The sequence below is a fragment of the Bombina bombina genome, chromosome 2 (genome assembly GCF_027579735.1).
Source record: "Bombina bombina isolate aBomBom1 chromosome 2, aBomBom1.pri, whole genome shotgun sequence".
In the NCBI taxonomy this organism is placed as follows: Eukaryota; Metazoa; Chordata; class Amphibia; order Anura; family Bombinatoridae; genus Bombina; species Bombina bombina.
Genome location: NC_069500.1, coordinates 536331838 through 536355309, shown reverse-complemented (window position 1 = coordinate 536355309; position 23472 = coordinate 536331838). Strand labels below are relative to the sequence as shown.

The 23472-nt window shown below is 38.2% G+C and overlaps 1 protein-coding gene across 1 annotated transcript in view; it reads right to left on the bottom strand.

Moving 5' to 3' along the window:
• AUH (AU RNA binding methylglutaconyl-CoA hydratase) overlaps positions 1-23472 on the bottom strand; it is a 1048717-nt gene that overhangs the window by 21788 nt on the left and 1003457 nt on the right. The window contains exons 7-8 of the mRNA XM_053702385.1: positions 15443-15630; positions 13018-13068 (exon numbers count right to left, since the gene is read on the bottom strand). Coding sequence (XP_053558360.1) covers positions 13018-13068; positions 15443-15630 — 239 coding nt within the window. The remainder of the gene's footprint in view (positions 1-13017; positions 13069-15442; positions 15631-23472) is intronic.

Below are 23472 nucleotides of genomic sequence, written 5' to 3'. Positions count from 1 at the left end.
TGCTTTTTTGTCATTTGTATTCCATGGAGATGCATCAAATGATTTGTAATGGTAGATATTGCTTATTAAATGATCACACTTTTAATGGGATGCTCTTAAGCAGCTATTTTATTATGAATATATGTTTGTGTGTGCTAAAACTGTCTATCGGATACAAACTCAAGAGAAAAACTACAACTGTGTCCCAAGGTGCCTGTGATTATCATTGATGCAGTAACTTTTCTATATTCTTTGTCTGTCTATCCAATGTAAGTTGGCACTTTTTTGTAGCGCAAACTATACTTAAAGGAATATTAAACAATATGGGGTTATAATATAAAATGTTTAATTATGTGTAGGGAAAAACCAGTTTGTAATATACTTTTATTTAGTTTGTCCTAGTTTCTTATGATTAAACGGTAAAAATTGTTGACTTTCTAAATTCTAAATTTATAAAGTAAATGTGTGACCCATGTTTAACCTCTTCGCTACCGTGAATTTCAGAGAAGAACATGTCCAAAATACCTGAGGATTTTAAGAATTTTTGTTATCACTCCATTTAAGCAGAAATAGAGCCTTTTTTTTATTTACCTATCAAAGCTATATATATATATTTAAGTAGACAACCCAAGGTATTAAAGTAGGCCAATTTTTGTATATTTTATGCCACCATTTCACCGCCAAATGCGTTCATATAATTTTTTTTTTTTACCTTTTCACAAACTTTGGGTTTTTCACTGAAATTATTTACATACCACTTGCAATCATGACACAAATTATTGTAAAAGCTAATGTTGCCATTAGATTTTGGTAGTTAGAAGGCCACATAATTGCAGCTGCACACTACATGTCTATTATCCTCGGCAGTGAAGGGGTTAATCGGGAGATTACCCTCCCACCCCTTGATCTCTCCCAAACAGCTCTCTCTCTCTCTCCCCCCCCCCCCACCTACACTCATCCCCACCATCATAGGTACTGGCAAACAGTCTGCCAGTATGAGTTTTAAGGCTTTTATAAATATTTTTTTCCTGCAGTGTAGTGATCCTCCTCAACCTCCCCACCTGACTTATACATATTTTTATTTATTTATTTTTCAGTTTTATATTTTTAAAAATGTTTTCTGTTGTTACTGTATTACTTTAGTCAGCCTCCTAATTTTTCTGGCATCTTTTTAGTTTCCCCACTGCATGTATATCTACTACAACGTATGCTATTATCAGGACTAATATTGATCTTCCACCATAAATTTTATTTCTCTCTTTATTACACATTTTTAATGATTTCACTTTAGTTGTTTACAATTAACTTAAACGTTGTTTTAGATCATTAGATGGTACATGCAAAACAACTAAAGCAATCCATCTGAAGTGTAAAATGAGGATACTTGATAACCTATTTTGTCCATCACTAGGCCAGTTTCCAAATGCAAAAACATCTGACAAAGTCTCATGTGCATGGATAAAAACAAAATGTATTCTTACCTGATAAATTCATTTCTATCATGGTGGTGAGAGTCCATGTGACATTAGGAGGAGGCAAAGTTTACCAAAGCTATAAAAGCACTTAATCCCTCACAAGTCTCTTGTATTTCAGTCTGATATATAGCCAAAAAAGTAGTAGAAAGGTAGGAAAGGACAAATCAGGGAAAATAAGATGCAAACTAGAATTATCTTGATGAAAGTAAAACAAGAAAACTTGCAAAAAAAAACCTAAAAATTCAGAAAGTCTTCCGACAAAAGAAATAGCTAAAAGCAACAAAAACTTCCAAGACAGAAGCTAAATGTCCAAAGTATGAAAAGTTTGAAATAGAAACATGTAAAGCTTGTAAAAAAAAAACAAATGAATGCTTCAGAAAGAAAACATTTTTAGACACTGAATATATCCTGACTAAGCCTGAACAAAGTCTTGATGTCAAGACACTTACAGGTTTCCTGTAGTATGAAATAGAAAAAGATGAAATATGACTCTTTAAAGAGTTAGCAGATAAGTCATTATCAGAACTTAATTGCAAATTTTACTTGTAACAGGCTTTATGGCCTAAAGTGTAATCTTCAATACAGCATCAAAGAAAAAAAACTCTTAGTTATAAAAATAGGTATTCACATCTCTATTCCATCAAGATGAGACTTGAGATCTTAATGACTGGAGAAAGAGTGACATCTGCATCAGATTCGCAAACCAAGTTCTGTGGGGCCTGAGTGGAGCAATCAGAATAATGACGAGTGCCCTATTCAATGCGAACTATGACTCTTGGAGACAGAAGTTATCTGATCTATTTCTGGGAGACCTCACTGTTCCATAATCAAGTAGAAAAACTACTTGACGAAAAAAAACATTCCTGTGGAAGGGATAATTTATTAAGGAAATCTGCTTCTAATATTTCCTTCCTGGAATCGGAAATATAGAAAATGTTTATGTGTCCAATCAAAAAACCTTAATACTTGATTCCTAAGGAACTGCAAGTTCTCCCTTAATGATGGATATAAGCTAAAGCTGCAACATTCTTTGAATGAAAACTCATATTAGTTTCTCCTTTCAGATGAGAACAGCTCTGAAGGGGCCTAAATATTGCAATGAGTTCAAGATAATTATTGAAAACCTCGCCTCTTGAGTAAACCTAACTCCCTGTGCTATCCTGGACCCCCAGACTGAACCCCAATCCAAGAGAATGGCATCTGCAGACAGACATTATTTTCCAAGCTGGGTGAATAAAGTATGCCCCCAGAAATATAGTTTGGTAAACTATCCGCCAGAACAGAGGTTGCCATACTGAAGAATCCCATAGGATTCTATGATATATTTCATTGGAATAAAAGAAAGAACATCTGATGATGTAACAAAAGAAATAACATCTGATGCTGTAATCATCAGACCTAACGCTTCAATACATTGAGATACAGATGGGATGAAAATTTAGTGTAGTTGTGAGCAAACTGACTGTAAGTTTGATCCCTGATCCGTTAGAGAAAGCTGCATAGTCACTGTCTAAAATGACTCCTAGAAAAAAAAGACTCTTGATTAATTAGAAAGAAGAACTCTTTAAAATGTATTCTCCAACAATGTCTGCATATGAAATAAAGCCTAAGGAAAAAATGGAGCCTGAATGAATATGTCATCCAGGTATAGAGCCACTGAACTACATGAGTTCTTATTACAAACAAGAGAGTTCCTAGAACCTTCCTAAAAATTATTTGAGCTGTGGATAAACCAAACAGAAGAGCCACAAACTGAAAAATGTTGTTCTAAAAGGAAAATCGTAAAAGCTTAAAATGGTCTAGGAATAGGAATGTAGGTATCCTTCAAATCAAAAGTGGATATAAATTGACCCTGTTGAATATGGGGTAGAATTGTTATACTAGTGTTACTATTTTGAAAAAAAAAAAATTGTTTAAAGGGACATGAAACCCAAACTTTTTTTCTTTCATGATTCAGATAGAGAATACAATTTTAAACAACATTCCAATTTACTTCTATTATTTAATTTGCTTCATTCTTTAGATATCCTTTGTTGAAGAAATAACAATGCACATGGGTGAGCCAATCACACGAGGCATCTATGTGCAGCCACCAATCAGCAGCTACTGAGCCTATTTAGATTTGCTTTTCAACAAAGCATATTAAGATAATGAGGCCCATTTATCAAGCTCCGGATAGAGCTTGAGGGCCCGTGTTTCTGGCGAGTCTTCAGACTCGCCAGAAACAGCAGTTATGAAGCAGCGGTCTAAAGACTGCTGCTTCAAGACTGAGCAGGCGGACAGAGATCACCGGAATTCACCCCAATCGAGTATGATCGGGTTGATTGACACCCCCCTGCTAGGGGTCAATTGGCCGCGAGTCTGCAGGGGGCAGCGCTGCACCAGTAGCTCACAAGAGCTGCTGGTGCAATGCTGAATACAGAGAGCGTATTGCTCTCCGCATTCAGAGAGGTATGTCGGACCTGATCCGCACTGTCGGATCAGGTCCGACATACCTTTGATAAATATCCCCCACTGCAGCAAACTAGATAATAGAAGTAAATTGGAAAATTGTTTAAAATTGCATAGTCTTTCTAAATCATCAACATTTGGGTTTCGTGTCCCTTTAAAGTCATTAAGTCCAGAAGAGGCCTGAAAATTCCCTCTTTCTTGGGAATAATGGAAAAGAATGGAATAAAATCCTTGGCCTTTCTCCAAAACTTAAACTACAACTAATACAGCGAAAAAATATTTTGGAACATGAGACAGAAGGCACCTTCCTCAAATAGGCCTTGATTGGAAATCTATTTTGTAATCCTGGGAAACTATGTTTTTAACCCAGAGATCTTGGGCATAATACGATCAGACCTTTTAAAAAAAAAAACCAAACAAACAAAAAAAAAAAACGTTAACTTTCCCCTACCAAAAAAATAATCTGGATTTGGGCCTTACCTTCATGCTGATTTATAAGAAAAAGAGGACTCATTTTGAAAATCTTCACCCACATAGTCTTCTGAGATTTGCCCAGACAAACCGTCACACCACAGGGCAGACGCAACTGCTACAGAAACAATGCTTACTGAAAAGGCCTTTCGATAAAAGTTTACCAATTGCATTTCCAAATGGTTCCTGAAAGATGTACTATCCTTTGAGGGAATAGTAGTGTGTTTGACTAAAGTGAAATAGCACTATCCTTTATTGTAAATGTTTTCCAAAGCTCTAAATAAGAAGCCAGTTAAGGTAACTGCCTATTAAATTTAGAAGACTGATTAAAAGAAAATCCTGGCTTGGCCTATTCCTTGGAAATAAATACAGGAATGGCCTCAGGAATAGGGAAATCATCTAGAGGATTAGCAGGAGAAGAAAAGATCAAATCAATCTGCCTGATAGAGTTTTCTACAGACAGATTAGTGTCTTGGACACCTAAAAAAAAGTTAAAATCTGTCTAGCGAAGAGCAAAGGTGTAGATTTCGTACCTTGATCAGGATTATATTACTGGTCATCAGAAATTACCTTTGTAGAAGACAAACATGAGGAGTCAGACTCTGATTCACAAATTACATCCTTAGCTGGCCTGAGTCATTCAAAAGTCAGAATAACCAGATAAAAATCAAGTGTAGCATGACTGTCAGACAAAAATCTTTGTGCTGACTTGGAGGAGGCGTAGCCATCCAAACTTCAGTATTTCTAGAGCACAGATTCCTTCAGAGGAAAAAAAACAGCATTAGTTTAGTAATAATTGAGATCCATATATAATTGCAAAACTTTCAAACAAACATCATTTATTTTCTTTTTTAAATATAAGAAATTAATGGATCTATCCTCTAAATAATTTAAACACATTAAATCAGGACAACCCTAGAATGCTCAATATTACGTACACAAATAAAACAAACTGATAAATAATACATTTAAAACCACCAAACTCATTTTAATATACAGAATGTAAAATGTATACCTGATATACAAACATTAAATGAATAAGTATTAGGGACTATAAGAAAGTCTGAGATTAAGAAGGAGATGAATAGTGAGTAATAATAACTAAGACCCTCTTTGTGTGAAACATATGGAATTTATAAATCTAGATTTTAAAGGAGTTAAATAATATACTCCAGCAGCAGAAGTAATACTAAATATATAATAGGTGCACTAAGAAAAACCCTGTGCACAACTTACTTTTACAGCACTTTACATATAAAAAAACTACATAGAAGCAAGAATAAATGTGGAAGCTACTGTGGTGAGTAAATTAACTGTTGTGTTACCTAAAGTACCCTAAGAAAAACAAAGCTCGCTATTTCTAGATGAGAGCACAAGTCTGAAAGAGCCAGCATGCCTTAAAAGTGCTGCTGATACATAAACAAATATTATAAAATAACTAAAAAACCTGCAAAGTGCACTATACAGAGTTGGGAGTGCCAACAAAAATGACACACAAAGGGACTCCTAATATATCCAAAAAACAATATCTCCTTACAACTAGACCCAATGAAACATTCCGTCTAGGAAATAAAGATGGTATGTCTGTATATGAATGTGTCCTCCTGGCTATAATGTACCTGGAATAGTACTTGCAAATAGCCTGTGGGCTATGTGAGTGCATCAATCTTGATCACTTACTTCAGAAGCACCCACTCTACCGTGCTTATAGCTGCAGAAACCGCTTCCAGTAGAGAGCCCATCTAGTGCTGTGCGAATAGCAGCAGAGGCTCTGTATGAGGAACAACGGACTAACAGAAGGAGGCTAAAGGACAGGTCCCTGTGACACCTTTGGCAGACTAACCCATCAGGAGGGAGGCTAAGGGACAAGTCCCCGCAACAACTGTGGCAGGCAGGCTTGTGACTAACTCCCAAAGGCTGTTGTTCTGTCACTGCCCAGTTCTCCCTCCTGTGGAGTCAAAATTTAAGACTGGAATACCAGTGAGGTGTGAGGGATTAAGTGTTATTAGAACTTTTGGTATCGTTGCTGCCTCCTAGTGGCCAGGAGTTGAATACCAGGAATAATTGCTTATGGACTCTCACTAACTTATGAAAGAAAATGTACAGATCAACAACAAAAACAGAATTTATGCTTACCTGATAAATTTCTTTCTCTTACAGGTGTATTCAGTCCACGGCTTCATCCTTACTTGTGGGATATTCTCAATCCCTACAGGAAGTGGCAAAGAGAGCACACAGCAAAGCTGTCCATATAGCTCTCTTCAGGCTCCGCCCCCCCAGTCATTCGACCGACGGTTAGGAGAAAAAGGAGAACCATAGGGTGCAGTGGTGACTGTAGTTATTGTAAATTAAATTTGAACCTGACTTAAAAATCAGGGTGGGCCGTGGACTGAATACACCTGTAAGAGAAAGAAATTTATCAGGTAAGCATAAATTCTGTTTTCTCTTACTTGGTGTATTCAGTCCACGGCTTCAACCTTACTTGTGGGATACCAATACCAAAGCAATAGGACACGGATGAAGGGAGGGAACAAGTCAGGTAACCTAAACAGAAGGCACCACTGCTTGCAAAACCTTTCTCCCAAAAATAGCCTCCGAAGAAGCAAAAGTATCGAATTTGTAAAATTTGGCGAATGTATGCAGTGAAGACCAAGTCGCTGCCTTACAAATCTGTTCAACAGAAGCCTCATTCTTGAAAACCCATGTGGAAGCCACAGCTCTGGTGGAATGAGCTGTAATTCGTTCAGGAGGCTGCTTACCAGCAGTCTCATAAGCCAATCGGATGATGCTTTTCAGCCAGAATGAAAGAGAGGTAGCAGTCGCTTTCTGACCTCTCCTCTTACCAGAATACACAACAAACAAGGATGATGTTTGTCTGAAATCTTTAGTTGCTTTTAAATAGAACTTTAAAGCACGAACCACATCAAGATTGTGCAACAGTCGTTCCGTCTTAGAAACTGGATTAGGGCACAGAGAAGGAACAATGATTTCCTGGTTAATATTCTTATTAGAAATCACCTTCGGAAGGAAACCAGGTTTAGTACGCAAAACAACCTTATCTGCATGGAACACCAGATAGGGTGAATCACACTGTAAAGCAGATAATTCTGAAACTCTTCGAGCAGAAGAAATAGCTACTAAAAACAAAACTTTCCAAGATAATAACTTGATATCTATGGAATGCAAAGGTTCAAACGGAACCCCTTGAAGAACTGAAAGAACTAAATTTAGACTCCATGGAGGAGCCACAGGTCTGTAGACAGGCTTGATTCTAACTAAGGCCTGTGCAAACGCTTGAACGTCTGGTACAGCTGCCAGACGCTTGTGTAACAGAATAGACAGAGCAGATATATGTCCCTTTAAGGAACTAGCTGACAGACCTTTCTCCAAACCTTCTTGGAGAAAAGACAATATCCTTGGAATCCGAACTTTACTCCACGAGTAACCCTTGGATTCACACCAACAAAGATATTTCCGCCATATCTTATGGTAAATTTTCCTGGTGACAGGCTTTCTGGCCTGTATCAGAGTATCTATAACTGATTCAGAGAACCCCCACTTAGCTAGGGTTAAGCGTTCAATCTCCAAGCAGTCAGTTGCAGAGAAACTAGATTTGGATGCTTGAAAGGACCTTGAATTAGAAGATCCTGCCTCAATGGCAGTTTCCATGGTGGGACCGATGACATGTCCACTAGGTCTGCATACCAAGTCCTGCGTGGCCACGCAGGCGCTATCAGAATTACCGAAGCCTTCTCCTGTTTGATTCTGGCTATTAGCCGAGGGAGAAGAGGAAACGGTGGAAAGACATAAGCTAGACTGAATGACCAAGGTGCTATTAATGCATCTATCAATGCCGCCTTGGGATCCCTGGATCTGGATCCGTAAAGGGGAAGTTTGGTGTTCTGACGGGACGCCATCAGATCCAACTGTGGAATGCCCCAAAGCTGGGTCAGCTGAGCAAAAACCTCCGGGTGGAGTTCCCACTCCCCCGGATGGAAAGTCTGACGACTTAGAAAATCCACCTCCCAGTTGTCTACCCCTGGGATGTGAATTGCAGAAAGATGGCAGGAGTGATCCTCCGCCCATTTGATAATCTTGGATACTTCCTTCATTGCTAGGGAACTCTTTGTTCCCCCCTGATGATTGATGTACGCTACAGTCGTGATGTTGTCCGACTGAAATCTGATGAATTTGGCCTCTGCAAGTTGAGGCCACGCCTGGAGCGTGTTGAAAATCGCTCTCAGCTCCAAAATGTTTATCGGGAGAAGAGATTCTTCACGAGACCATAGTCCCTGAGCCTTCAGGGAGTTCCAGATCGCACCCCAGCCTACCAGACTGGCATTGGTCGTGACAATGGTCCACTCCGGTCTGCGGAAACTCATTCCCTGAGACAGGTGAACTTGAGACAACCACCAGAGAAGAGAGTCTCTGGTTGTTTGGTCCATTTGAATTTGAGGAGATAAATCTGCGTAATCTCCATTCCACTGTTTGAGCATGCACAGTTGCAGTGGTCTGAGATGGACTCGGGAGAAAGGGACTACGTCCATCGCCACAACCATTAAACCAATTACTTCCATGCACTGAGCCACGGAAGGCCGAGGAATGGAATGAAGAACTCGGCAAGTATTCAACAGTTTTGACTTTCTGTCAGAAAGATTTTCGTTTCTACCGAGTCTATTAATGTTCCCAGAAAGGGAACCCTTGTGAGCGGGGACAGAGAACTCTTTTCTACGTTCACCTTCCACCCGTGAGACCTTAGAAAGGCCAGAACGATGTCCGTATGAGCCTTGGCTCTGTGAAAAGACGACGCCTGTATTAATATGTCGTCTAGGTAAGGTGCTACTGCAATGCAGTCTTAGTACCGCCAGAAGGGACCCTAGCACCTTTATGAAAATTCTGGGAGCGGTGGCCAACCCGAAAGGAAGGGCCACGAACTGGTAATGTTTGTCCAGAAAGGCGAACCTTAGGAACTGATGGTGATCTTTGTGGATAGGTATATGTAGGTACGCATCCTTGAGATCCACGGTAGTCATATATTGACATTCCTGGATCATCGGCAAGATTGTCCGAATGGTTTCCATCTTGAAAGACGGAACTCTGAGGAATTTGTTTAGAATTTTTAGATCCAGGATTGGCCTGAAAGTTCCTTCCTTCTTGGGAACTATGAACAGGTTTGAGTAAAAGCCCAGTCCTTGTTCTGCAATTGGAACTGGGTGTATCACTCCCATTTTTAGTAGATATTCTACACAGCGTAAGAACGCCTGTTTCTTTGTTTGGTCTGAAGACAAACGAGAAATGTGGAACATTCCCCTTGGGGGAGAGTCCTTGAATTCTAGAAGATACCCCTGAACAACTATTTCTAATGCCCAGGGATCCGGAACATCTCTTGCCCAAGCCTGAGCAAAGAGAGAAAGTCTGCCCCCTACCAGATCCGATCCCGGATCGGGGGCTACCTCTTCATGCTGTCTTGGTAGCAGGAGCAGGCTTCTTGGCCTGTTTACCCTTATTCCAGCCCTGCAAGGGTCTCCAGGTTGCCGTGGGCTGGGAAGTGTTATCTTGCTTTGCGGCAGCAGAGGTTGCGGCAGGTCCGCTCCTGAAGTTGCGAAAGGAGCGAAAATTAGCCTTGTTTTTGGCCTTAAACGGCCTATCTTGTGGAAGGGCATGGCCCTTGCGTCGAGTGATATCTGAAATAATTTCTTTCAGCTCTGGGCCGAAAAGGGTTTTCCCCTTGAAGGGAATATTTAACAGTTTTGTTTTGGACGACACATCCGCCGACCACGATTTGAGCCAAAGCGCTCGTCGCGCCACGATGGCAAAACCTGAGTTTTTCGCCGCTAGCTTAGCCAATTGGAAAGCGGCATCAGTGATAAAATAATGAGCCAGCTTTAAAGCGTGAATTCTATCCATGACCTCATCGTATGAAGTCTCCCTCTGGAGCGACTCCTCCAGGGCCTCGAACAAAAAAGCCGCTGCAGTAGTTACCGGGATAATGCAGGCAATTGGTTGAAGCAGAAAACCTTGCTGAACAAAAATTTTCTTCAGCAATCCTTCCAATTTTTTATCCATAGGATCTTTGAAAGCACAACTGTCCTTTATTGGTATAGTTGTACGCTTAGCCAGTGTTGAAACAGCCCCCTCTACCTTAGGGACCGTCTGCCACGCGTCCCGCCTAGGGTCGTTTATGGGGAACATTTTCTTAAAGATAGGTGGGGGAGCAAAGGGTACACCGGGTCTCTCCCACTCCCTAGTCACAATATCCGCCACCCTCTTTGGGATCGGAAATGCCTCAGTGTATACAGGGACCTCTAAATATCTCTCCATTTTACACAATTTTTCAGGGACCACCATGGGGTCACAATCATCCAGCGTAGCTAAAACCTCCTTATGCAGGACGCGGAGGTGTTCCAGCTTAAATTTAAAGGCTAAGGAATCTGAATCTGCCTGCTGAGAAACTTTTCCTGTGTCAGAAATTTCTCCCTCAGACAGCCCTTCCCTCACTGCTACCTCTGAGTTTTGCGAGGGTACTACAGATAAATTATCCAAAGCTTCAGATTGCTCATCCTCTGTAATTAAAACTGAGCTATCGCGCTTTCTTGGAAAAACTGGCAGTTTGGATAAAAATGCTGCAAGGGAATTATCCATTACTGCTGCTAATTGCTGTAAAGTAATAGGGGCCAATGCGCTAGAGGTACTAGGCATCGCTTGCGCGGGCGTAACTGGTGTAGACACATGGGGGGAGGAAGGAGGACTATCCTCATTACCCTCCGTTAAGGAATCATCTTGGGCTGCATTTTTAATTGTCACTGGATGATCCTTAAAATGCTTAGATGTTTTTGCACACTTTAAACATAAATGCAATGGGGGTACTGCCATGGCTTTTGAACATAAAGAACAAGGTCTATCTGAAGGCTCAGACATGTTTGACAGACTCAGACAACAGTAAAATATTGAAAAAAATACTTTTTGAAAAAACGTTACTGTCTCTTTAAATATTAAAAAGGCACACACTTTTTTACCAAATCATCAAAAAACATCCGATCTTAATGAAATTTTCACCACATGATCCTAATGCCTTGAAATGATTGCACACAAGTCAAATCGTTTAACCCCTTAATGCCCAAACAGGAGCAAAATGAAGTTAATACCCGGTTTAACCCACTACAGTACTATGCCACAGTCTTTGCTGTGGCTTTACCTTCCTTTAGGGTTAATTGCAGGTGTAAATTAAGCCTCCCTGAAGTCCTCCTGTACTCTAAAGGCTCTGCACATGAAGCTGCGTGGAGCTGTGTTGCAAATCAACCGCAAATGAGGCCCTCCTCCTTCCTTCTCCAGAGTTATGGGGCCTTCCTGAGTCAGATTAGCTGTCTTATAAAATGCCAGGTGTAAAAAGTCCCCAAAAAGTGTTTTCAATCGTTTAAAAATGCTTAAAAAATATAAGATTACCTTAATAAAGTAATCGATTTAGCCCATCACAGTGTCTGCCAGTATAAAAGCCCTTAACTAAAGCCATCATTCTATACTGTGTCTCAGAAAATGGCTTACCTTCCCTCATGGGATATCTGTCAGTCTTCTAGCACTACCAGGTCTTGTTAGAAAAAATGACTGAACATACCTTAAGCAGTATAAGCCTGCAAACTGTTCCCCCCAACTGAAGTTCTCCTGTACTCAACAGTCCTGTGTGGGAACAGCCATGGATTTTAGTTACAACATGCTAAAATCTTTTTCCTCTCAGCAGAAATCTCCATCACTTTCTGCCTCAGAGTAAATAGTACAAACCGGCACTATTTTAAAATAACAAACTTTTGATTGAAGAAATAAAAACTACAAATCTAACACCACATACTCTTTACCCTCCCATGGAGATGCTACTTGTTAGAGCGGCAAAGAGAATGACTGGGGGGGCGGAGCCTGAGGGGAGCTATATGGACAGCTTTGCTGTGTGCTCTCTTTGCCACTTCCTGTAGGGATTGAGAATATCCCACAAGTAAGGATGAAGCCGTGGACTGAATACACCAAGTAAGAGAAAAAAGATTTTTAAACTATGTTTCAATTAAATACTTAAAAATATGACAATTAATATTTGATTCTTTTTTTTCACTTAAATGTTTTCCAAGAGAGGCTGTAATATACAGTATTTTGGCACTGAACAGGGTAAACATTGCAAGTTGTTACATGCTGTATAAATAAATATATATTAAAATATATGATAATGCAGATTGTTAGGTAATGAAATCCATTTCATAGAAGGCTCAACGATACAAAGTTTTTTTTTATTATGTGTAGCTTTGCCATTACTTTATTAAGCATTACTTCTGTGAACATTATTTACTTTTTTTAGCACTAGTAGTAAAAATAAAGATGTAAATGTTATCCAAGTGCTAACAGCATCATTGTAGTGATAGGACTGAAATATTTGTTTAAAGTAGCTTTGATTTTTGAAACGTATAAAAAAATTATTAATGCACACCCTTAGTGGGAGGACTGGAATCTATGCTTATATGTTTATAGCGTTCATGCATTAAGATAAGACAGCAATTCACTTTTAATAAGCTTCTAATAAATTGCAAAACTAATATAATATGTTTAGTTTCATGCAGGTATTACTTAGTGTATAACAAAGAATAAACAAAAATGTACTTACTTCGATCCCTTGATTTATTGCTAATTTAGCCATTCTCAGTGCTATAGGCCCCTAAACGTTTAGAGAAAAGGAAGTTAAAACATATATAAAGATGTCCTTGTAATAAAAGGAAAAACAAGCCATAACTGTGATCTCACTTCCAAGTAAATGCTTTAAAAACTGTATATCTAATATATTTCCGACATGTTCAAACCAGTTGACAAGACATGATAAGAGTTTAGTGCTATTATACGTTACATCATCTTCTGGAATTTCCATCTGTTTAACCAGTTTGCTGTTTTGGCCAATGATATAATCTATAATTCTTAGACCTGACAAAATTAGTTTTTTTATCTTTATATTTTTTGCAAATTAAAAATATTTAATTTGGATCATCATTTTACGCAGTTTTTACTTTTCTTTTCAATATATTCTTATACATAAGACTTTTAGATCATTTTAAAACAATTTGGCAAATATATTGCATTCTGTAACATATTTTCAGTCATAAATTGCCTGAGAATCAAATACCACAAAGCCTGTTAACAAGACAAAGTGTATTATGTAAAAACACAGTACATAGTGTACAACTTTTTAAGGAAATGGCTGTACTAAGAAGCAGGTTTGGAGGCCTGAGGGCAAACTTACATACATATTTACGTAAATGCACATATTTTAGTTTAACTAGGTTATCTAATACTTTTCATCCCCGGAGCAGTATAGTGTTAATTGCTTTGCTAACCATAAAAGAATCTCTAAAAAATTATTATAAAAGTCATATCACAAGCATAGGTATTGAGATGGCTTACGGTTACTTTATGTCAGATAGATGAATCACGTTTCTGTGCCTGCCAGGTGCCAATGGGCACAAAACACATGTTGTCTACTGGATATACTAAAAATACATTTTCCAAAGCTACTTTAGTGTGTCAAGGATAAAGAGATAGCACATCAAACTGATACTGTACTAATCATAACACAACACATGAAAATGCAAAATGCATAACTCATGCCTTAGGTAAATTGATACTAAAATGGTTTACTATACTATTGGATTAATGGTGACTACTTCTTCAAAGTAACAAGTGTGCGTTCTCAGATTCTTTACAAGTTATGTGATTAATAAAACATATTTTAGGTAAGATAAATCTCACTATTATGTTAAAGCTTCAGGAGAATTTAAATAATCACAATAATAATATTAATTTACAAAAAAAATATATTTAAAAGCTGTATTATTACTAGTTGGTAATTATATTACTAATTGTTATTGAGCCTCTTTCTGTTAAGAAAATCATTTTTCATTTCAATTTGGATTGTTGGTGAGTTGAAACCTTAATGTGTGTTTTTATGTATATGATCTGGGCATCAGGTAAAATGTGTGTATCAATAAAGCATGGCTCATATGAAATATGTCAGCGGAGCAAGGCCTCTTGTCCAAGCTATAAAGATAAAATCCTCCAGTGAAAGCTCAGTAGCTTACATCATTTACTAAACTTCTGGATATCACGGGACATAATATTACTAAAAGAATTGTTAACCATATTACATTACATACACTGCCTGAATACAATTCTCATTTCATTGTGTACTTCATTGTACTTAAATGACATATAAGTCAAAATGTCATGATTCAGACAGAACATTACATTTTAATAAACTTTCCAATTTACATCTATTATCACATGTAATTTGTTCTCTTGGTGTGCACTTTCCTGAGCACTATATGTTTCAAATACTGCTCTCACATAGTGCTCAGAACACATACACGCTCCTGAGTCTACCGAAATATGCTCACAACAAAGTATACCAAGAAAACAAGGTTGATTTGCTAATATAAGTAGATTGGAAAGCTGTTTAACCTCTTAATGACAGCTAACGTACCCTGTACATTGTCTGTCTGTTGTGCTTTAGGGGTGTAAAAGCAGCACAGGTCTCGCTAACAGCTGTGAGATCATGACATTACTGCATGCCTAAAGCAGTGTGGCCATACAGGAACAGTGCAGTCTCGCTACTGTCGGGGAGACCTGCACTGTTATACCCCCGAAAGCCTTGTAACAGCGCAGGTCTTGCTGACAGTGGCGAAACGGCACTATTTCTGAATACCAAACTGCTTGAGGCATGCAGAAATGGCATGGGTTTTATAGCTGTTATAGGGTAAGGGGTTAAAACTGTGTCGAATTTACCTCTCATTAGACTGCATATTTTATGTTTCCTTGTATAGCAGTGTATCTCTCTATATTGCAGTTTTATACAATGAAGTCCATTTACTAGGTCAGTAGAATAAGGCAAATAAAGTTGTTTTATTTTTGGACTGATTACAAATTTTGTAATATATTTTCCACATAACCAGATTCTTTCCTGTGGTTATTAAGAATCAGATTATACCAGAGCTAATGTTTTAGATATTTATATGGTCATGCTATCAGAAGTCAAATATTTCTACCTGAGGTATAAATTCTCGGGCCAAGGCCAAAGCTCTTTTATAAGCAGCATCTCCATCATCATTCTGTTCCACTACATGACTAACCAACCCAAATTCTTTTGCTTCTTTGCCATCTAGGACACGTGCAGCAAAGATGAGTTCCTTCGCCAGAGCTACACCAATCGTACGTGGTAGTCGCTGGGTCCCCCCTGCAATAAGGGAAAGGTGTTCTTTAATAAAAGGGATCAAAGACTCTAATTAAAAAAATGTACATGTAATGCATTGTTTGTAGACACATATTACTTCCTACTATTGAAACAGTGGGTAGGTACATTATATTGTTTGTTTATGACTCAAACAGCAGCTGTAGATACATTTGAGAGGTTTGCATTTTAATTTAACCCTTAAAGAATATTTTTATAACCACAATTATGCTTAAAGGGTCAGTCAAGTCCAAAAAAACTGTTATGATTTAAATAGGGCATGTCATTTTAAACAACTTCCCAATTTACTTTTATCACCAATTTTGCTTTGTTCTCTTCATATTCTTAGTTGAAAGCTAAATCTAGGAGGTTCATATGCTAATTTCTTAGACCTTGAAGACTGCCTCTAATCTGAATATATATTTGACCACTAGAGGGCATTAGTTCATATGTTTCATATAGATAACATTGAGCTCATGTACGTGAAGTGACCTAGGAGTGAGCCCTGTTTGGCTAAAATGCAAGTCTGCCAAAAGAACTGAAATAAGGGGGCAGTCAGCAGAAGCTTAGATACAAGGTAATTACAGAGATAAAACATGTATTATTATAACTGTGTTTGTTATGCAAAACTGGGGAATGGGTAATAAAGGGATTGTCTATCTTTTTAAACAACAAAAGTTCTGGTGTTGACTGTCCCTTTAAAGGGATTTTTCAGCAATCATGCAATAAGAACATATTAGGTTATATTGGACAAACATGCATTGTTTTGCAGGTTTTTAACTCATCTATGTTGAAGTCAATTAGGGACAGATATATGGCCTGCAACATGCTCTTTTATTTCTCTAGAATGGAAAACCCACAGTTCTCAAACTCAAAGGGACATGAAACCCAAATTATTTCTTTTGTGATTCAGAGAGAAAACGCAAAATTATTTAACCCCTAATCTGCCGACCGGACATCGCCGACACCTACATTATATTTATTAACCCCTACTCTGCTGCCCCCAACGTCGCTGCCACTTAACTACAATTATTAACCCCTAATCTGCCGACCGGACATCGCCGCCACTATAATAAATGTATTAACCCCTAAATCGCCGCACTCCCGCCTCACAAACACTAGTTACATTTTATTAACCCCTAATCTGCCCCCCCCAATGTCGCCGCCGCCACCTACCTACAGGTATTAACCCCTAATCTGCCGCCCCCAACGTCGCCGCTACTATATTAAATGTATTAACCCCTAAACCTAAGTCTAACCCTAACACCCCCTAACTTAAATCTATTTTTAATCAATCTAAATAAAATTACTATAATTAAATAAATTATTATACTTTATACTTACCTATAAAATAAACCATAAGATAGTTATAATATAACTAATAATTACATTGTAGCTATTTTCGGATTTATATTTATTTTACAGGCAACTTTGTATTTATTTTAACTAGGTACAATAGATATTAAATAGTTAATAACTATTTAATAGCTACCTAGTTAAAATAATTACAAAATTACCTGTAAAATAAATCCTAACCTAAGTTACAAATACACCTAACACTACACTATCAATAAATTAATTAAATAAATTAACTACAATTATCTAAAATAAAATACAATTAAATAAACTAAACTATAGTACAAAAACAAACACTAAATTATAAAAAATAAAAAAATATTACAAGAAGTTTAATCTAATTACACCTAATCTAATCCCCCTAATAAAATAAAAAAGCCCCCCAAAATAATAAAATTCCCTATCCTAACCTAAATTACAAATAGCCCTTAAAAGGGCCTTTTGCGGGGCATTGCCCCAAAGTAACCAGCTCTTTTACCAGCCCTTAAAAGGGCTTTTTGCGGGGCATTGCCCCAAAGTAATCAGCTCTTTTACCTGTAAAAAAAAGAAATACAATACCCCCCCCAACATTACAACCCACCACCCACACACCCCTACTCTAAAACCCACCCGATCCCCCCTTAAAAAAACCTAACACTACCCCATTGAAGATCACCCTACCTTGAGCCGTCTTCAGCCAGCTGGGCACCGATGGGGCAGAAGAGGAACGCCATTTGAGGGACGCCATCTTGGATGACGTCATTTAAAGGAACCTTCATTCATCGTTAGTCGTCGGAAAGAAGAGGATGCTCCGTGTCGGATGTCTTCATGATGGACCCGCTCCGCGCCGGATGGATGAAGATAGAAGATGTCGCTTGGATGAAGACTTCTGCTGGATGGAGGACCTCTTCTGCCCCTATCGGATGAAGACTTCTGGCCGGATCAGATGAAGACTTATGCCGGTCCGGATGTCCTCTTCTGCCCCATCGGTGCCTGGCTGGCTGAAGACGGCTCAAGGTAGGGTGATCTTCAATGGGGTAGTGTTAGGTTTTTTTAAGAGGGGATCGGGTGGGTTTTAGAGTAGGGGTGTGTGGGTGGTAATGTTGGGGGCGGTATTGTATTTCTTTTTTTACAGGTAAAAGAGCTGATTACTTTGGGGCAATGCCCGCAAAAAGCCCTTTAAAGGGCTGGTAAAAGAGCTGGTTACTTTGGGGTAATGCCCCGCAAAAGGCCCTTTTAAGGGCTATTTGTAATTTAGGTTAGGATAGGGAATTTTATTATTTTGGGGGGCTTTTTTATTTTATTAGAGGGATTAGATTAGTTGTAATTAGATTAAACTTCTTGTAATATTTTTTTATTTTTTGTAATTTAGTGTTATTTTTGTACTATAGTTTAATTTATTTAATTGTATTTTATTTTAGATAATTGTAGTTAATGTATTTAATTAATTTATTGATAGTGTAGTGTTAGGTGTATTTGTAACTTAGGTTAGGATTTATTTTACAGGTAATTTTGTAATTATTTTAACTAGGTAGCTATTAAATAGTGATTAACTATTTAATAGCTATTGTACCTAGTTAAAATAAATACAAAGTTGCCTGTAAAATAAATATAAATCCTAAAATAGCTACAATGTAATTATTAGTTATATTGTAGCTATCTTATGGTTTATTTTATAGGTAAGTATTTATTTTTAAATAGGAATAATTTATTTAATTATAGTAATTTTATTTAGATTGATTAAAAATAGATTTAAGTTAGGGGGGTGTTAGGGTTAGACTTAGGTTTAGGGGTTAATACATTTATTATAGTGGTGGCGATGTCCGGTCGGCAGATTAGGGGTTAATAATTGTAGTTAGGTGGCGGCGACGTTGGGGGCGGCAGATTAAGGGTTAATAACTATAATGTAGGTGTCGGCGATGTTAGGGGCAGCAGATTAGGGGTTCATAGGTATAATGTAGGTGGCGGCGGTGCCCGGAGTGGCAGGTTAGGGGTTAATAATATAATGCAGGTGGCGAGGATGTCGGGGGCGGCAGATTAGGGGTTAATAAGTGTAAGGTTAGGGGTGTTTAGACTCGGGTTCATGTTAGGGTGTTAGGTGTAGACTTAGAAAGTATTTTCCCATAGAAAACAATGGGGCTGTGTTAGGAGCTGAACGCTGCTTTTTTGCAGGTGTTAGGTTTTTTTTCAGCCAGCTCAGCCCCATTGTATCCTATGGGGAAATTGTGCACGAGCACGTTTTGCCAGCTTACCGCTACCGTAAACAACGCTGGTATTACAGGTAGAAGTGCCGCTAAATTTGCTTAACGCTCACTTTTCTGAGGCTAACGCAACCATTCAGAAAACTTGTAATACCAGCGTTGTTTAAAGTGAGCGCTGGAAAAAAAAGGCTCGTTAGCAACGCAAGTTTTTACCGACAAAACTTGTAATCTAGCCGTATGTGAATATAAACACACAAAAAAAAATGAACTGAAGAAAAGGTAACTATATTATACAATGTCTTATCTAACTCATGGTCGTGTATGAAATTGTCTCTTAAATTCAAGTGTAAGTGTCTAAACATTTCCGCCCAACAAATCTCACAGTTTTTTCTTGCAAACTAAAAGGTGGTGAGGTTGTGACAAAATACACATAATAGTCAATACTCTCATAGAAAAACACATGTATACGAAAATAAAGGTGAATGTAAGATGCTATATGGAGAAAGCAGCTCAATGTGATTTGTTTTTAATGCAGGATCTCATTTTTAAACTGTGCCCCCTTCTCACTGCTAACTTCGCTCTACCCAGTGAAGTTTCCCTTTCCAGTGAGCTCCATAACTTTCTATAGGAGACATCTCACCACTTGCAGGAACTGCCCTTTTTAAAGATAATTCCTCAATGGCAGACCCTGCAAATGTCTGCGTGAAAAACCACGTCTGATCTGGTAAAGTTTAGGTAATACTGTTGCTTATGTGTTATATGCATGTGCATATGCATAATATGTCTTAAAGAATTATGTTATTAAAATAAAACAACCCTTCTTTGCTCTCAGATCTGGCCTGTCTTTCCCACTCTTGAACACATATAGGATACAACATGGCTCACAAAACACACTGTTCAGGGAGCACCTGGTGCCTTAAAAACTAGACCTAGCCTATAAAATTAAACTTTACTACGACTGCAGTAGGCAGACTATCACATCACCTACCAGGCGGTGGTGAGGCCAGAGGAAGGACTATCCTTAGTTGTACTTTCAGTAGAGGTGCGGTGAGGAGAGCTTGGGACAGATACTTGGGAGAGAAAATGAGGTGCCAAAGAGAGATAAAGGGGGGGGGGGGGCTGGGGAGAGAAAATAGGGTATTAGGGAGAGATAATGGGGAGGCTAGAGAGAGTAAATTTGGTGCTAGGGAGAGAATTTTCCCTTCTTGTTAACGTTGTAAGCGATACATTTCATTTATAACATTACGTGAAGTTCTTTGTTTATGCAAAATATTTCCTTTATTATCTTTATTGTTGTAAGAAAGTGTAATAAATTACACTTATAACATTACAGAAACACCTTTGTGTATACAGTTTTCCTCTTTTGCTGTTGTTTTAAGAATTGGAAAACATAACATTTATTACATTATATAAAGTCCTTTATTTGTTCCTGCTTTTTTCTTGTTTGCGCAGGTGTATATGTTATATATTCGGCCCTTCATTCCTACATCAATGCAAAACTCAGCCCTTCATAAGAAATTAGTTTGACATTTCTGTCTTTTGTGAAGGTCTGAAATAAGTCTAAAAAGTAAAATGAAGGTTATTGTAAGGCAGGCAAAAGCAGACACACAAAATAACAGCCAACAAACATTGTTTACTTCAATTCAAATAGCAGCTCTTCTAATGCACTAGAATGACACAAAAGGAAGCCAAATCACACGAGCTGCAAGTGTATATAATGTTATTGTGTGGCAAACTCAAACTGATTTGATTATGGACCAAAATAAGAAAATAGAATCTAATGAAATACAGCAGATTATTTTTACGTTAAGCTATCCCATTAATAGGTGGAAAGTACCCTTTATTTCTCTGCAATCCTACCCTTTGCTTCCCTTATTTGCTCTACTAGAAAATGAGTTGCAACACCACAGGCACAACAAGCTGTTACAGATCACTAGTCATTATTATTACAAATTATTCATCATCTTCCTCAATATATTTATAGTCATGAAGATTACAGACATTAGATTTAACAGAATAAAATAATCATATTGCCAGTCTAATTTGCCATTTTACTTTTGATCTCATACCTTAAAGGGAAAAGAAACCAAAATTGTTTCTATCAGGATTCTAAGAGAACATGTGATTTTAAACAACTTTCCAATTTACTTCTATTACCTAATTTGTTTTGTTCTCTTGGAATCCTTTGTTGAAAAGGATACCTAGGTAGTCACAGAATCTGCTGATTGATGGCTGCACATATATGCCTTATGTTATTGGTTCACCCAATACCTTCAGCTCGCCCCCAGAAGTGCATTGCTGCTTCTTCAGCAAAGGACACTGAGAGATTTAATCAAATTAAATAGTAGAAGTAAATTGGAAAGTTGCTTAAAATTGTATTCTCTGGGGGATATTTATCAAGCCGTCAACCGCAAATACGCTGGAATTCCGCAGCGTAATTGTGGCAAGCTTGATCCAAACTAGTTATCAAAGCCTACAGACCGGTAAAAGTTGAAATCTGTGACATAACATACAATTCGCCGGTCTCAATCCGACACAGATCGATGCTTACGTTATTACAGATGTTCCAAATACACATTCTGCACTATTTGACACTTTTTCAAAGTTATCAAATAGTTAACAGGTACTCTCGTGGCTATTCCGGCCCAGCGTACCTGGTTTTCAAACCACCACCCTGGAGGCCGCGGATGCCATAGAAATCAATGGGGGTCTGAAAGCAGCGAAAGCTTGTGTTCGACGTTGCCAGATATCCCATTGATTTCTATGGTAGAAAACAAGTAACGTTTACACCTAACACCCTAACATAAGCCCTGAGTCTAAACACCCCTAATCTGCCGCCCCCCCGACATCGCCGCCACCTACATAATGTTATTAACCACTATTCTGCCGCACCCGACACCGCCGCAACCTAAATAAATGTGTTAATCCCTAAACCTCTGGCCTCCCACATCACTACCATTAACTAAACCTATTACCCCTAAACCGCCAGCCCCCCACATCACCATAAACTAAATTAAGCTATTAACCCCTAAACCTAACAACTCGCTAACTTTACATTAAAATTACAACATCCCTATCTTAAAATAAATTTAAACTTACCTGTAGAATTAAAAGAAACTAATTCTAAACTATTAATTAACCTACCCTAACTATTATACTAAAATTACATTAAACTAGCAATTAAATTAACTACTGTATATTACATATTGAAAAACCCTAACCCAGCTCAAATTATTTAAATCTACTATTAAAAATTACTAAATTACAAAAAAAAACGCTTAGTTACAAAAAACAACAACACTAAATTACAAAAAAAATAAATAAACCACAGTATCAAAAATAAAAACGAATTACATCTAATCTAATAGCCCTATAAAAATAAAAAGCCCCCCCCCAAAATAAAAAAAAACCCCTAGCCTACAATAAACTACCAACCAAAGAAATCAGCACTTTCGCCTGTAAAAAAAAATACAAACACCCCCCAACAGTAAAACCCACCAACCAACCCCCCAAATAAAAAGCCTATCTCAAAAACCTAACCTCCCCATTGCCCTGAAAAGGGCATTTGTATGGGCATTTAGCTCTGTTACCTGCCCAAACCCTATTCTAAAAATAAAACCCACCCAAAAAACCCTTAAATAAATCTAACACTAACCCCCTGACGATCCACTTACAGTTTTTGAAGTTCCGCTTGAAAGATCCATCCAGCCGGCAAGAAATCTTCATCCGGACGGCCTCCTCCATCTTCATCCATCCGGCGAAGTCTTCATCCATGCGGCCTCTTCTATCTTCATCCATCCGGCGCGGAGCGGGTCTATCCTGAAGACATCCGGTGCCCAGATGGAAGAGGCCGCCCAGATGAAGACTTCTTGCCGGCTGGATGGATCCTTCAAGTGGAACCTCAAAAACTGTAAGTGGATCGTTGGGGGTTAGTGTTAGGTTTATTTAATTTTTTTTTGGGTGGGTTTTATTTTTAGAGTAGGGTCTGGGCAGGTAAAAGAGCTAAATGCCCATACAAATGCCCTCTTCAGGGCAATGGGGAGCTTAGGTTTTTTACATAGACTTTATATTTGGGGGGGTTGGTAGGTTGGGTGGTGGGTTTTACTGTTGGGGGGTGTTTGTATTTTTTTTTTACAGGTGAAAGAGGCCCTTTTAATAGTCATTGGTAGTTTATTGTAGGCTGGGGGGTTTTTATTTTGGGGGGCCTTTTTTATTTTGATAGGGCTATTAGATTAGGTGTACAGGTGGCCCTCGGTTTACACCGTTTCAGAATAACAAACTTTTTTTCCAGTCATGTGACTGCTATTGAAAA